The sequence below is a fragment of the Colius striatus genome, chromosome 11 (assembly GCF_028858725.1).
Source record: "Colius striatus isolate bColStr4 chromosome 11, bColStr4.1.hap1, whole genome shotgun sequence".
Taxonomy (NCBI): domain Eukaryota; kingdom Metazoa; phylum Chordata; class Aves; order Coliiformes; family Coliidae; genus Colius; species Colius striatus.
The window spans coordinates 25,432,140-25,449,215 of NC_084769.1; the positions used below are offsets into that span (position 1 = coordinate 25,432,140).

The 17,076-nt window shown below is 38.2% G+C and overlaps 1 protein-coding gene across 3 annotated transcripts in view; it reads left to right on the top strand.

Moving 5' to 3' along the window:
• The window catches only part of AGPS (alkylglycerone phosphate synthase), a 61,645-nt gene that overhangs the window by 12,157 nt on the left and 32,412 nt on the right, over positions 1-17,076 (top strand). For all 3 annotated transcript variants that reach the window (XM_062004880.1, XM_062004881.1, XM_062004879.1), the window contains exons 3-8: positions 2,889-2,979; positions 8,045-8,165; positions 8,245-8,319; positions 9,910-9,981; positions 11,843-11,922; positions 15,738-15,818. In XM_062004880.1, the coding sequence (XP_061860864.1) occupies positions 2,889-2,979; positions 8,045-8,165; positions 8,245-8,319; positions 9,910-9,981; positions 11,843-11,922; positions 15,738-15,818 (520 nt within the window). The remainder of the gene's footprint in view (positions 1-2,888; positions 2,980-8,044; positions 8,166-8,244; positions 8,320-9,909; positions 9,982-11,842; positions 11,923-15,737; positions 15,819-17,076) is intronic.

The following is a 17,076-nucleotide window of genomic DNA, read 5'->3' on the forward strand; positions in this document are numbered from 1 at the left end:
GAGCTGCGAAAACCTATTTGGGATGTTGAGCACTTCAGTCCTTAATTTCTTAATGTTCGGGTTAAGGCAAAGCCTTATCTTAGGCACTTGAGTTCAATGTATAATATTTAGAGAGAACTTGGTGATCTCTCCTTCTGCCAGAATTCCATCTCTTGCCACTCATTCTTTCTTCTGATCTTTTTAGTTTAAGGTAGGTTTGGTGCAGCAGAAAACATATGCAGTGTGCTTTGAGAGAAAAAAAGTTAAGACTTGGATTTTTTTTTTTTCCCCTATCTGCATTCTCTCTCCAACTGATATATTAGAAATGCCCTGTTGGGTCACACTACTGTAGTTTCTATAGAATAGTTTGTCAATGGCAAAAGGAGAATGTTTGAAGCAAAAATAGGAGAATAGGCATCTTCAAAGGTATCTTTTTAGTACCCATTTTCAGATCTGTTGTCCATAAATTTATCTAATAGCTTCAAGTCTACTAATACTGCCTGTCTCTACAGCATCCCAAGGCAGTAAGTTCCAGACTTCTGTTATTGTTATGTAATGTACTTGTGTTTTAAACCAAGTATCCCTTACTGCACTGCAGGATTATGTGAATGATACTAGTTCAGCCTATGTACTGCTTTATTCTTTATATGAGACTCAGTCATATCCTATCTTCCACTTTCTCCCCATGCTGAAGAGTCCTGGGCCCTTTAGTCTCTGTAAGACCCCATGTTTTTTACAGTTGCTGTTCTTGAACCTTCTGTAGCTCCGTTACATCTCTTTGGTGATACAGAGACAAAAACTATATTCAGCACTCAAGGTATGGATACACCAGGGTTCTCCAGAGCAACAAAAAGAGATTAACTGTCTTTGTCCTTATACCTTCCTGGTTGCTGCGTAGCACTGTTGGCATCTTTGTTTGTCTGGTCAAGATTTTAAGGTCCTGAGTTCCTGTCCATGTGGTTTCTGTCTCCCCAAAACAGCTTGATGTTATTCACCTAGTTGGAGAGATCACTGACAAAGGCATTATGTAAAACTGTTCCCAGAACCTGTTGTGGAAGCTGCATTCCTGAGTCTATCTTGGACAACGATATCTGCCCTTTGCTTCTTACCTTATCCTTCAGCAGAACCTTTCCTTCATTACTGCACGAGTGTATTTTCTTGAATAACTTTGGGGTGAATGCCTATAGCAGTATAAAGGAGTATGGAATTTAATGTTCATTTAACCTCTTTATTTGCTTTCTGGTTTTACACCCTGATAGACCTCCAAGGGTTAGTGAAACAGGATTTCTGTTTGAGAGCTGTGTTTATTTTTCCAACAGACTATGCTTTCCATGTGTTGAATGATCTTCCTATTATAGACTTTACCATCTCACCAGGGATAGATGATACTTGCTAGTCTGAGCTAGTCTTTTTGGGGGGGGGGGGTGGGGGGGTGGGGTGTGTGGGAAAGGACTTTTGAAAGACTCCTTGTACGTATGTTGATGGTGCAAAGCTTACTTCCTGAGCAATTGTGTTGCATTCTGTGTAGTAAACCCACTAACTCACTCTATGCTGTGACTTATGTCTGTGTCTTGACATAAAAATTGTTGATTTCTGATAGCTTTAGTTTGTCCTTAGACTAAATGCTGAAGCTTGCAAGCCAGCTATAGTAATAGATTGGCAATACCAAAAAGTATGTCTGGAGAAGAAAACAGACCAAGCTGACTTGAGTCTCTCTGTACCTTTGTTGAAAACTCCTGATGCATCTGCATTAAACTTCCATTTCTTACTGCACTTTCCTTTCCACAGAATTCACTTAACTATTTCAGTTGGGTATGATGAAACAATACCAGCTGTTGCAGAAGGAACAACTGAATACTGTCTTCTAAGCTGAAGAGTCTAGCTTGAATTGAGATATGCTTGTAGCCTTTTGTCTCTAGGAACAAGTAGGAGGCTTTGTTTTCAGTTTGGTGTAGTTTTTTTTATTTTAATAGGAGAACTGGGAGGTAGTTGACATGAAGAAACAAAAGGAATTGATCTTTTTGTGTAATAGGTGACTTAATTGTAGAGTTGGCTTCAACAGCTTTTTTAATGGATGGGGTCATAATTGGACAGTGATTGAATAATCTTAGAAGGAAGATTTATTGGGCCTAATGCAGTGACCCAAATGCAAGCTATAGTAAGGATTTCCAGCTGCTGAAAGCTCCTTATACCAAACCAAGGTCCTCTTTCTCTTCTCCTTGGAGAATGCTTGTGTATACATAAACGTGCGTAAGGTGTGTATATTTATACAATTAGTAGCAGTAGTTTCTACCTGTTCAAGGATGTCCCTAGCCTTGTTTTCACATACATTACACAGGGTCACAATCAGCTTCTGTGTCCCTTTTCCATAAGCCTTCATTTGTCACGTGGCTAAGCTCTTGCCAAAGAGTTTATGACAGAAGTAATTTCATGTTGTATGGTGGATTCTGATGATGAGGGATGAACCCTTAATGCTGTCTTAAACATGTAAGGTGTACTGAGTTGGGTTTGTGTGTCTGAGACTGGTGTTTGTATTGTATGTCCATACACACATCTTCTACCTGTAACTGACATGTAAAATGTGACACTACTTTATGCACTACTGAAAAGGAGAGACCTTTCTTAAAAGATGGGGGATGGGATATCTGAAAAGCCTTATGCCACAATTCCCAAAGGTCATGAAGAGAAGTAATACTTAAGTTGTTGACGATTGATGTGACTTTGAAGTACAGAACAGTCAAATACAACGATGTGCAGTTGCATGAAAATTAAATGTGCAGAAGCTTTGCAAGCTTGTAGGTAAAGGATTTGATTAAAATCTCTGTGCATATGTAGAATCGAAATTGAAAGAAGTGTCTGACATACATTCTTTTAATTTAAAATGACCCTATGTAATATTGACTTTTCAGGTACAGATTAGGTGGTATGATATTACCAACTTTTAAGGAATGGATAGAAAAAACCTTTGGAGCAAGTCTGGAGCACAAAACTACCTCTAGAGTAAGTAAATAGCTGAACCAGTTCCTTTGAACGTTAGTCTTGGTGATGATCAAGACCACACTGCTAAAGATGATTCAGCTGTTCTCCTAAAGGTTATGTTGCACATAATTGATTTAAATATAATGTATTAATACCTCAGAGTTTTTTCAAAGAAGTTCTTGATATAGAATAAGTACATGAAACCTTCAGTCACTTAGCATGACTTGTGGTTCCAGATTGACTGCTAGTGGTATTTCTGGAAGTAGTTTCCAACACAAGGGGGTTTTTTTGTCTTTGTTTGTAGGTTGCTTTTCAATATTGTAAAAACTGTTATCCTAGAAGGAAATGTTTATGTAACTTCAGTGTTGTTTGTGTTTAATAAAGATGGAGGATACAGTGAAGTTAAATTGTGCTGTTTTCAGCAGTTTTAGTGGTATCAAAGTTCATATTTGACAGTAATTTCTTTGCATGTCTGGATGTTGTAAACTGGCTACCAAAATACTTAAAATGTAATGGAATACTTGCAAATACCTCACCAGTGCTGAGTACAGGGGCACAATCAATCCCCTGGTCCTGCTGGCCACACTGTTTCTGATAAAAGCCAGGAAAGGCCATTGGCCTTTTTGGCCACATGGGCACAATGCTGGCTCATTAAACTGGCTGTTGATAACACCCTCAGGTCTTTTTCCTCAGGTAGCTTTCCAACAGCTACACATCTCTAAGCTTGTAGTATTGCATGAGGTGGTTGTGGCTAAAGTGGCTTGGCCTTGTTGAACCTCATACAATTGGCCTTGGCCCATCAATCTTACCTGTCCAGATCCCTCTGAAAGGCCTTCCTGCTCTCCAACAGATGTATGCACCCACCCAGCTTTGTGTCATCTGGAAACTTGGTAAGAGTGTACTTGATCCTCTTGTCCAGATCATTGATTAAAAACGTTAAACAGAACAGATCTCAGCACTGAGCCCTAAGGAACACCACTGGTGACTGGCTGCCAACTGGATTTCACTCCATTCTCCAGCACTCTCTGGGCCTGGCTGTGCAGACAGTTTTCCACTCAATGCGGAGTAGGTCATCCAAGGCATGGGCAGCCAGTGTCTTTAGGAGGATGCTGTGGAAGACTGTCAAAGATAGTCCAGGTCTTTCCCTCATCCACTAAGTGGGTCATCTTGTAGAAGGAGATTGGGTTAGTCAAGCAGGACCTACTCTTACAAAGCCATGTTGACTGGGCCTAAATCGGGCCTTTTAAAAAGCATAGCTCATGTTAGAGTCAGGAGACTTGACTCCTTTCTAAGAAGTCCTTTGAGGCTGCAGGTTCCTGACTAGATGGCTGCTTAAGCAGTTTTGGAAGCAGACTGTGCTTGTACAGTGACTGTAGGAACCAAGTGCTAGGTAACAGTTTTACCTTCATAAGTTCGTATTCCCTCAACCAGGTAATCTCGTAGGGCCTGAAAACTTGAATGTTTCTTCAGTCTTCTGTTAATACATGCTTTCATATTCTATGACTTGCAGGATCTCCATCTGCCAAGATATATTTTTAAAAAATCGTATTGATGTGGGTATTTTTCTAAACCAGGATTGGTCTCAACTGGCAGCTGCTTTAACTTCTTGTGGCCAGAGGCCCTGAGAGCTGTTGTTGCCTTTCTACATGTAGAGGAAATTTAGAACAAAGTAGAGCTAGAGGACCAGTGCAGATTCTTGAATAGTATTTGATTGCACACATCTTGCAAACCAACTGTTCAGCAGTATTGAATGTTTTCTTGTTATGTTTTGTCCATCTGGTTCTGATGTTCTTGTGATCTGAAACAGACTGACTACCTCAAAACAGTCTCCAGTGTTTAACTGGACCTATTACAGCTATTCACAACCACTACTGCAGGTCACCCATTTTAACTTGTGTCTTATTTCCTAGTTTATATTTCAGGTTGTCATGCTATATTGGTTCTTCTATCTTTTGTCTTCTACTATCATCAGAGCATGAAGAAACACGGGTATAGGAACAGCAATAGATGGGAGATCGCTTGGTCTGTTTGTCTTTCTATCTTATTTCTTCCTGCCTCTATTGTGTAAGATTGGAGTGTTCTGTGTGATTTTTCTATTCTAATTAACAACAGTAAATATACCTGTTTCTGTGATGCTCAGGCATGAAGACTTCTTTTCCTTTTTAAGAATAGACTTACCGTGAAAAGCAATTTAGATCGAGTTCACATGGGCTTCCTTTCTAGGCTTTTAGTGCACAAATCTTAAAATATTTCAGTCCTATAATAAAGGAATTTTTTTTTATTTGACATTGTGCATAAGATTTTTATAGATGAATATTAAGTTTTAAGTCTTGAAGATGAAAGCTAAAGGATTAAAATACTTGTGGAAGAGAGAAAAAACAAGATACCATCTAAAACCGTCTGCAAGAAATTGTTACAGCTTTAAGTAGCTTGTGTCCCTTGCAGAGAACAAAGATCTTCAAGCACTTAGTGTTCAACTTGAAATGATAAATAATAGCTCTATTTATGAAAATTCATAAAGAAATCCAAAGTTTAAAATAGAAGGCATGAGCACAACTGGCAAAGATTTTATTTTTTTCTTCTTAAAGTGGCTTAAAGATTTTTTTTTTAAAATTTATTTTGTGTCGATTCTCTTCTCATGTTTCCAAAGTTTGTCAGACCTCTGGTCTTCGGATTGACAAACAGCGCTGTGTGAATGTTGCTGTTAGCATTCTGTTGTTAATGCACAATCCAAGACCTGACTTCCCTGTGGTTCTTGTAACTGGCTCCTGCAATCATGCGCTCTCAGTGGCAGGGAGCTTCTCACCTGAATTTCTGTGCTTGTAGGTGACAAAGTGAATATGTTGCAAGGAAAAGTATGTTTCTCGGATGTCTGATACTTTATTTCAAGAAGTATAATATCCTTAAAGCAAGTCAGAACAGCACATTAGCCTTTTCCAGCAATCTAATCATTGTTAAAATTCTATTTTGACTAGATCATATGTCCCATATGAAAACTTTAAATGAAACATTTCACTATCCTTTTGAACCTCTAACTGTTCATAACTGACAGCCATCTCATGCAGGTATTGCATTCTGAATTGTCCCTGTAAGTCATCTTAATTTCTACATAACCCTATGTAGTTTCTTGTATCATGGATACTGGTAGGCAAGTTCCATCACCATTGATCTTAACTACCTGAAAATTCTTCTTGAAGTCTTCCCTTCTTCAGCTCTTGTGACTTTGAGACTCAACCCATTCAGAGTAGACAGCTGCTGTGCTGGCAAGTGGGAGACTATTGAGATTAGTTTTCCTTGCTCTTATCTTAATAACTGATGTTGCTCTCTAAGCTTTTCACTTAAGACACATTGGCAAAATATCTGGTGTCCTGGAGATTATGTAGAACAAAAAAAGGCAAAACTGTTCAGGGAAGAAACCTTGTACGGGTGAGTATACAAGGCTGAAACTTCAGAAGATTAAAGAAAAGTTAATTCAGTTTTGCTGTTTTCTCTTTGCACTTGTCAAGAAGCATACCTAGAGATGTCTAAGAAGGAAATATCTAAGTGTCTTTGAATACGTGGAACACTTTGTACAAAATTATTTTTAGGTAGGGCTGTAAGCAAGCTCTTTTTGGCATCATTAGACCACCTGTAGTTGTTTCTGACAACTTTGTAACAAAATGGCTACTATTTGAGTTGAAGGTGATGTCTGTTAATTTGCTAACAAGATTTTCATGAGAGAACTTTGAAAGCACTGCAGCATATTTTTAATTTTATGCACCTCCTTATTTTTAAGAGTGTATTTAAAGTAAAAGATGTGAAAATATTTCAGTTCTGCTTTCAGACTTGAGGAATTTTAACTAGAAATAAAACTCTTGACTGTTTTTTTTTTTTCTTTCAGAACAGGAGTTTAAGTTAAATTAGTTTTTCATCATAATATAGACTTTATATGTAACTAAGAACTGCTTAATTAAAGACCATTTGTAATAGCAGACATATTCTTTTAGATATGCTACCCATAGGAAAGTATAAATTAATTTATTGATTTCATTTTTGAGGAGGGAAAAAAAGCATGTTTTTTGGGAACACTTAATGGCTACTAAGCTTTTTTTTTTTCTTTTGTAACTGGATCCCATAAAGAATCCTCATTCTCTAAATGAGTTTAAACAGTTGACACGTGATCTACATTTTTGTGCCATGTATGTAAAATGGACTTCAGAGAAGAGAATTAAGTGACTAGGTCTGCATATTGAGAAGCCATAAGAATACATTAGAACGCATCTGTTGTAAGAGCCTTCAAGAATGGGTTAGAAAACATTAAGCAGTGGTTCTCCTTTTTGACTTGGAGAACCTTGATTTAAGGCCTGTTGGTTAGCCAAAAGGTCCAGTGAAGCTTCTCTGAAAGAATTTTTTTTTCCAAGATGTTGATTAGACCTTCTGGCCAGAGGCTTTCTGGAAATACCTGCATGTTTGTGATTGAATATGGGTTTTTGTGAAGTTTTTCTGATATGTGAGATCTACTTAAAATACGACAGTTATATCAGCGAAACTTAGTTTTTCCTTGTTTTAGACTTCTGATTAGCCTTTGGTCCAAGAGGGATTTAACTTCCAGTATGTGACAGGAGGAGAGAAAGTAGGTTTATAGAAACAGAACTCCAGAAGAATTTGCAGAGTAGGCAGTGGCCTTAGTATATATATTTCAGTATTAGAGGAGGAATTTGTAGTTAAAAAGGGGTTTTGACCTTCAATCTCTGCCCTTTTATCAACAGGAGACTCTCTAGCTCAGTTCAGGCATCTGTTTTTTTTGGGAAGCCTTTAAACAGGTATTTTGTTCAACGTGCTCTCATAAGCTAGTGCATTTCTGTAAATTTATCATGAGGAAAAAAGACAAGAATGGGCTACCGAAATAAAACTTACTGTGTGCATCTAGTCAGCTGCGTACCAGTTAGGACAAGTGAGATCAGTGACTGAATATGAAGAAGAGAATTCTGATTTTTGAATAATTCTGTTTGGATATCAGTGTTAGCCTATTTTTATTATTGCTCTTGTACAGAAATACTCTAAGAGTGAACTTACCTTTAATGATTTTTTTTTTCTTGTATCGTAGGCATCCTTAAATGTTAATGATGTACCTCCATCCATTGTAAGTGAAGAATTTCTTCAGGATCTTAGAGCCACTAAAATCTCACATTCACAGGATGCAGAAGATAGGGTATTCAGAGCTCATGGTAAGAGAACTTCATTTATGTTACTGCTGCTTTCAATATTTCCTTGTTTGAACTAGTTAATTTATTGTTTGTGTTTCAGGTCACTGCCTACATGAGATATTTGTACTCAGGGAAGGAATGTTTAAGCGAGTTCCTGATATAGTTGTATGGCCTGGTAAGCTTTCATTGTTATATTCTCTCCTCTCATCTAGGAGGACATTGTTTACTCAGCTCCTGTAATTTCTTGTTATGGAGAAACTGTTGGTTCATTAACTTTGCTCATCTTTACAGAAGCTGAAGGAACTTAGTCATAAGTGGTAATCATGATTGTTTAACATCTACAAAACATTATTGTTTTGTAGGGAAGTCAAATTTATTATTAAGTATAACTGAAGTTTCTAGTGAGAGCTGAATTCATGACTTGAGTAACCACAGTGTAATTTGAACTTGTACGTTGAAGAGTTGTAGTCTTAAGTCTTGGATTTTTAAAGGAGTATATGATGTTAGAAGTGTAGTGAAATCTTTATGTTAAAGAACTGTTTTATGACATGCTGAACATCAATTAAAAAAAATTAACACCTGTAACTGCTCTCAGAACACTCATACAAAGATCATTGACTTGAAAAATTTACTTGAGTGGTGGAAGGTGAGCACATGCTAGGCACACTTTAGAGTAACAACTAATGCTGTTGTAGATAAAATGTAGCAGAAAACATGCTTGCTTCTGTCTAGTATGCTTAACTGATATGACTTCTATTTGCATGCTTATGTGAATTTTTTACTTGAGTCGTGTTTCTCTGATCACTAGGATCTATTTTCCACTTGCCATCCTTCACTAGCTAGCCAAAAAGTAATTAATCTAAGTACCTATTAATTTCTGTTTGGCTGTACAAATTTAGCTGTTTGGTTACCTTTTGTAGCTTTCTGATACTACCTTTCTCTTACTTCAGTTTTACTTCCTTTATTTCAGGAGGGGAGGGACTGAAATCACATACAATACCTCTTTTTATGCTTCCTGTAATATCCATCTCATTACTTGAGTACTGGCACTAGTGACTATGAACAGTATTTGCCACAGCTTTATTTTGCATAGCTCCAGAAGAAACTAAAAATGATTGACTTCTCTTTGTTTAAAGCTGCTCTGTATGGCAAGAGCAAAGTAGTCAGTTTGTAAACCTTATTTATTCAGTCCTGTTCGTTCTCTGTTCTTTGCATGAACTCATGTATGCACTGTTTGATTTTCCTTGATCCTTTTCTTTGCCTGTGCACAAGCATTTCTTCATTCTTTGACCAGATACACAGATATGAAAAAGTGATTTCACCAGGAACTCTGTTCTTGAAACTGAACATCATCCAGGAAGAAAAAGATAGGGTGTTCAACTTTCAGAAGAGGCTTATTTCTCACTTAAAATAAATTAAGACAGCCTATTTTTGATAAAACTTTAAACTTGATTTATTCTCCAAGATACCTAGATTAAATGTTAATTAATTGTTTTGGTAGCCCATCTTGCCCTGATAATTTGCAGGTCTCAACCCATGAGTAAGAGTAGGAGATTAAGGCTATAGTTAGTTCTTCAAATGCAGAATTGTTTCAGTTCTGAACTTTACTCTGTAACTCTGGTAATTCCCAGCCCAGCTCTTATTTAATGCCTTATATTGAAATGTATGCCTTGCTGATGTCAGAAAAGGACCTTCTGCTTATTCAAACTGCAATATTTAGTACTAAGCACAAATCCTGTTTTTTAACTCTTTGTACTTTTTGTAGTTTGCCATGAAGATGTAGTTAAAATTGTGGAATTAGCCTGCAAACACAATCTCTGCATAATACCATTTGGGGGTAAGTGTTAGAAAATCTCAAATCTATTTAATGTTACTAGTCAAAATTTGTTCTACTAAAATTCAATATAAATGTGTAATCTTGGTAATGTATTGAGCCAATAATTCAATAGTTAGGGGGTTTTTAGTAGTATTTTAAGTGTGGCCTTAATTTTTTTGATCTTGCAGTATTAAAAGCTGCTATATTCAATTTAGTGGAAGTCATTAAAAGTATGTCAACACATTGAATATTGAATATGCAAGAAGAGTGATTATATGGAGCTGAAATCTACCTCTGTGCCTTGGGAGACTTCTAGGAAATAAGTCAAGAGATTCAAATATCTGTGTTAGAGGTATCATATTTTTGGACGCATTACTTGTGCTCTGTTCTCAGAAACATGTATAAATTAGTTTTGTTGTGCTATTGAAGCTCATACGCCCAAGGAGGATTGTGGTCAGACACTGTACTGCAAAATGGTTAGTTGTAATTCTAATTTGCTTTTAGACGTTGTTCAATTTGAAAGTTAGAGTAGAGGCTCCTGTGGCAAGGAGTTTTCAGGAAACGTTCTGGGTATAGAGAACGGGTAAAGGCCTTGTATAATCTATGTCCTCCTCAGCCTAAAGAGTTTCTAAAGGACTCAGGCTTTTCATCATGGATGCTTTTTCCTCTTAAGCCTGTTGAGTGGTGAGCTAATTTGTTTTGACTTGAAGCTCGGGGAACATGGGATGTTGCTTTCCTGAGTGCATTCTGTAAGAAGGTTTTTTGTCAAAAAATCTTAATTCTGTGAGATAAATGTTTGTGTTTTACTTGGTACTTGCTTATGCTATAGGAGTATAACACCTGTAGGAAGAACAGTTACTATTTGAGAATATAAGCATGTCATTTGTAAACAATACCAAACTGAGTTGATTTCTCCCTGAAACACTCTTACCCTTGCCAGATATACCTGAAGAACTGTAAGACTACTGCAAGTCATCTTTCGTACTAGTTAATTGGTATAGCTGAAAATGGCAATATCAACTATCTCCTGTTTACTGAACAGGATACAGAAAGATCTCCAGATTTGTCTTCAAAGTCTGTTTATACTGAACTGTAGTCAACTCCTGAAGTATAGAGGTTGGTATTTAAGGAAAAGACCACCTCTGATGTCATTGGAAACAAAGGTGACAAGCTGTTCTTGGAGAGCGTTTTATTAGTTGGCACTGTCTCTGTACTTGCCATTGGTCATTCTTTGGTAGCTTACTCTGGTTCTCTTTTGCATCTCAATCTTTCTTTTCCTATGGCTTTTGTAGTCTTTCAGAAGCAAAAGGCTCTTTGGAAGCTGCTGTCTGACAGCCTCTAAAGATATATTAGAGCCACCAGAAAAGTGTTACATTTGGTTTGATCATTGTGTTTTTATAGTTACACTCTCATAGTTTCCTTCTGGCTTTCAGTTAAGTACTGTGTTCCTGTATTAGGCAGGCTACTTAAGCTGACTTTCTAGGTAGAAGCGTAGTGGCTTTGACATTGAGCTCAAAATATATAGAAATCATATTTACTTCTATTTCTTGGATGATTTTGTTATTTCTTTTCCTTCCTTGTTTAAAAACTATTTTGGACTTAATGGAAGGAGCTGAGATGTTCACAGAATTTCATGGTTTGTTATTACTGTCAAAGCATTGTCAGGTCCAGTGCTGCTTTGGTTTCAAAAAAACACATTATGGGAGAAGAGACAGCCTTCAAAGGCTCATCACTAATCTCAAACAATTACCTTCAGTGATCTTACTTTATTAAGCTCAGTATTAAAAAGGTGGGAGAGGGGGATTGTATGTGAAGAAAAGGTACCTGAGAATTTTGTGGTCTCAATGTCATTTGTATATATCTATGGTTGCAATATTTGCAGGAGGCACGAGTGTCTCTAGTGCCCTTGAATGTCCTGAAGAAGAAAAAAGAACAATTGTCTCACTGGATACATCACAAATGGTATATCTATCTTATTTTTTTTTATTAAATATTTTAAATTATCCTATTGTTATTTTGAATGGTATTCATTAGAGAATAACATCTGTGTCTTTGCAAGAAGAAAGAGATGCAAATATTAATCTGTTCCATGCATGAGTAAATTGGTACTCCCTCAGTTTAAGTGATATTGTGCTGATTATAACCCCGTACTACTTTGTGTGGCCTGTATGTATTTAACAAGAAAAAAAGCACATTTAAACCTTCTTACAAAGCTTTTAAGTGAAAATCAGAGGAAGCTACTATTCTTTAAGGTCAAAAGCCCAGCTGGAGGTGAAACTAGCTTTAGAGGTGAAGGGTAATAAGAAAATTTTCTATAAATACATTAACAATAAAAGAAAGCCTCCACTCCTTCTTAGATCCTGAGGGAAATTTGGTAATAAAAGACGAGGATAGGCTGAGGTTCTTAATGCCTTCTTTGCCTCAGTCTTACGTAATAGTTGAGGGTAGGAAGGTTTTACAGAGAGATCTAGATAGGCTGGATTGCTGGACCAAGGCCAGTTCCATGAGTTTCAACAAGACCAAGTGCCAGGTCCTGCACTTGGGCCACAACAACTCCCAGCAGTGCTACAGGCTTGGGGAGTGGCTGGAAAGCTGCCAGGCAGAGAGGGACCTGGGAGTGTTGGTTGACAGATGACTGAACATGAGCCAGTAGTGTGCCCAGGAGGCCAAGAAGGACAATGGCATCCTGGCCTGAATCAGGAATAATGTTGTCAGCAGGAGTGGTGAGGTGATCATTCCCCTGTACTTGGCTTTGGTGAGGCTGCAACTTGAATACTGTGTCCAGTTTTGGGCCCCTCTCTGCAACAACACTGAGGTGCTGGAGAGGATCCAGAGGTGAGCTACCAAGCTAGTAAAGGATTTAGAGCATGTCTCATGAGGAATGGCTGTGGGATCTGGGGCTGTTTAGCCTGGAGAAAAGAAGGCTCAGGGGAGACTATCACTGTCTACAACTACCTGAAAAGAAGTTGTAGTGAGGCAGGGGTTGGTCTGTTCTCCCTAGTAACAAGGATTAGAACAAGAGGAAACGGCTTCAAGTTGTGCCAGGGCAGATTCAGACTGGATATGAGGAAGAATTTCTTTACTGAAAGGGTTGTCAGGCATTGGAACGACCTGCCCAGGGAGGTGGTGAAGTCACCGTCCCTGGAGGTGTTTGAGACACTTGGATGTTGCACTTAGCAAATGGTCTAGTGGTTGATAGGGCTGGGACAAAGGCTGGACTTGATGATCTTAAAGGTCTCTTCCAGCTGAAATGATTCTATGATTCCAACCCAGGAAGTCATGAACACATAAAAACAGATTATGGTCTCTCAGCCTATCCACAGCACTTCAGATGAGTGCCTCACCATTCCAATGATGGCCCTTTGCAGGCACATAAAAGTGAAAGGTTTCAGTCACTAGCTATGTTGGCTAAATGCCATTGCCTGTGCAACTCCTACTGCCCACAATTATCAGATGAAGCTGTTCTTCAGCTGAAATGATTCTATATTGGAACTTGTATCTGAGGTTAAATGAAAGGCTCAGATGAAGTTATCTGTTATTGCAAATTTCTCTAGCTTTTGCAGTCTTAAAAATACTTAAAACAAGGATTGGTAAGGTGACTTAATATCTATAAATCAATTTTAAGGATCAACGCTAAAGAAAAAAACCCTTGTAAAACCCCTAGATTTTTGTGTAGATAGCATCTTGACAGTGTGACGTTCATAGTTTTATAGCAGTCTAGAAATTAAATTCTGTAAACATTTAGTGCTAGTTTTCGTCTTTCCTTTATGAAGGAGCTTTATACTTTTTAGATGATAGTTTTATGACTACATGCTAATGAAATACTTCAGAAACAACTCTGTTTCTTTGAAGTAAGGCTTTACTGCCTCTGACCAGCTGCTGAGCTTATTACGTTCTCTGGCCTTGAAAGTAAGACCTGAGTGTCTGGCTACAAAGTGATCTTTTCTGCAAGGGTAGTATTTGCATATTGAGAGCAGCTCTCTAGGTGTTTATATGGAGCGAAATCCAAGCAGTACAATACTAATTCAGGCATTTGTTTGAACTCATTGACCACAGCTTTGACTACTACTTGTTCAGTAGAATATACTCTTGGGACAATGAGTGTCTCATGAGATAAAATTATATAATTCTTCCAGGTATATTAAATTTCTAAAGTTAGTACATACATGTTACATCCTGTAGTATTGTGGTGGTCTTAGTGCTGGCTGGGTGCCGGGTGCCCATCAAGTCATTCTATCACTCCTGTCCTAAACTGGACAGGAGAGTGAGAAATATAACAAGAGGTTCTTGAGTCGAGATAAGGACAGGGAGATCACTCAGCAATTAGTGTCACGGGCAAAACAGACTCAACATGGGGAGAAAAGGTTTGATTTATTAATGAATAATCAAAACAGAGCAGGAAAATGAGAACTAAAATCAAATCTTAAAAGCACCTTCCCCCACCCCTCCGTCTTCCCAGGACTCTCCTTCTTTCCCCCTCAGTGGCTTAAGGGATGGGGGTTATGGTCAGTTCATTACAGAGGGACTGCTGCTACTTAACAGGGAGGGGCATCCTCACACTTCACACTGCTACAATGTGGGGTCCTTCCCATGGGAGATAATCCTCCACAAACTTCTCCAACATAGATCTTTCCCATGGGCTATGTTCTTCATGAACTGCTCCCGCATGGGGCCTCCCATGGGGGCAGCTCCTCACACCATGCCCCAGCGTGGGTCATCCACCAGAAGAACAGTCCTTCAGGTACCAATTGCTCCAGCCTGAGTCCCTCACAGGATCACAAGTCCTGACAGCAAACCTGCTCTGATGTGGGCTTCTCTCTTCCCACTGGCTCCCAGGTCCTGCTAGAAATTTGCAGGGCTTTCCACAGAGGCACAGCCTCTTTTGCGCTTCCACGTGCTCCAGTGTGTGGTCCTCCATGAGCTATGAGTGGATCTCTGCTCCATCTTGGCCTCCATGGACTGCAGGGGCACAGCTGCCTCACCATGGGCTGCACCACAGGTCACAAGGGAGTCTTTCTTCCAGGCACTTCCTCCCCCTCCTTCACTGAGCTTGGTGTCTGTGGAGATGTTTTCACATTCTCACTCCCTGGTACTGCTGCAGTTTAGTAACTGTACAACAACTTCTTCCCCTTCTCAAATATGTTATTTACAGTGGTGTTACCTCAGTCGCTAATTGGTCAGGCCTTGGTCAGAAGTGGGTCCATCTTAGAGTTGCCCTATCAGCTACAGGGGAAGCTTCTGATAGATCTTTGTTTAAAGAAGTCACCCCTGTAGCTCCCGCCACTACCAAAAAAACCTGGCCCAGGCAAAACCACTACAAATATATGTTGTCTCTAGCTTACTGCATCAAAATCAAAAATGAAATGGAGTAACCGAATACAATCCATTTAACCCATAGAGTATATTTAAAAATACTTTTCTTGGTATATACTTAATAGTCAGATTCAGGTGCCTTCAGTCATATTAATAATGAAAATCACTGTATTGCTTAACTTCTTTAAGTTTTGACTTGATTTTTTGTGGCTTTCCTGCATTGTTGCTGTAAACATTCCTAGCCTCAATTGACTAATAAGTATGTTACTCTTATAGTGGTAACTTCATGAATTGTGTAGCTGCTTGAGGGAGTGAGGAGACTCAGCTTAATATTACTGCTGTAATAACTGGAGTTGTATTTATAGTAAACTGTGTGACCAAGCATATTGATCCTGTAGCATTAGAGAGGGAAATAAACAAAAGTCTTTACTACTGATTCTTAGCTTTGATTGACTTTTCAACAGAATCGAGTTCTCTGGATAGATGAGAAAAACTTAACAGCATGTGTGGAAGCTGGCATCGTTGGACAAGATCTGGAAAAACAGGTATTTTTAACTTGTCAAGCATCTAGTAATTTTCTGCATTGGTCTTGTGTTCCTCATGTCTTGTCTAAGTCATTGAATTCTAGGTTAATTCTTGTGTATTTATGTGCAGACTGGTGTGATAGGCATTATATGCACAGTTATGAACAGCGGTGTATTTGATGGTTTCAAATTTTTTCTTTTTAGCTCTAGCTACAAAAATGCGATCACAGTAATGAACTGACAGTTCATAGAATGTAATGCAATACTTTCTCTTTAAGACCTTAGATACACCCTTGTGGTTGCAAGGCATGACACTTGGTACCAGTCAGCAGGAAAACTTCAAACTGTTGTTTTGTGGTGTTTATTTTAGTCATCTTTGCTGGAGGTACCTTCTTCAGGAAGGCTAGAGCATATGGCAGATTTGGGTTGCCACTGCTTCTTGAGGGCAGCTTCAGGACAGTAGTGGAAAGGATGAGAAATCCCAAAACAGGAGTTCAGTGGAAGATTGCATCACCTTTGTTTCTAAAGTGGCCGCTAGTAGCTTTTAATTGCAGTTTATCAGATGAGTCATAGTGTCCTTCTTGGCACTCCTTGATAATCAAGCAACGTGTCAATGTTTATTACTACACTTCAGGATGTGCAATTCTACTTATTAAAAAAAAAAATAGGACTTGTTTGATAGCTAAATGTTGTCTCAGCTTTTCTTAGTGCCTAAATGCGCTTTACAAATATAGAGTCATGGAATCATATCTGTTGGAAAAGACATTTAAGATCATGAGTCCAACCACTAACCTAACACTGTGAAGCCCATCATTAAATACGCATAAATTTGAAGGCTTTTTTAATGTTTTTTTTTCTCAGACCACTCTTTAGAAGGCTATCTTTATTTTCCTTTTTATCATTTGATGTAATATTTTAACCTTTCCATATCTGTTTCTTTCAAGCTTGGAATGAAAATGCAAAGAGAATATTCTCTACATTTAAATGGCACTTTTCTAGGGTAGTATGATATTTCACTGCTATCTATACTTTAAATGCCACTACTTTTCCTTTCACTTTAAGGGATGGACCTCAAATATTCACTTGTTGCTTTTGCAGCTTTTATGGGCTGAAATAGTACTTTTGCAGTTACTGTTTTTGAACTTTCTTCATCAAAAACCTTTCTTAAATCAGGTTTTTAAGTATGAAAAAAGTAATAGTTGTCAATTTGTTCAGTACTGAATATAAACTAGCATTTGTACAAAGGTTTTAAGAGATGAGGACTTCAGTGCAATTCCTT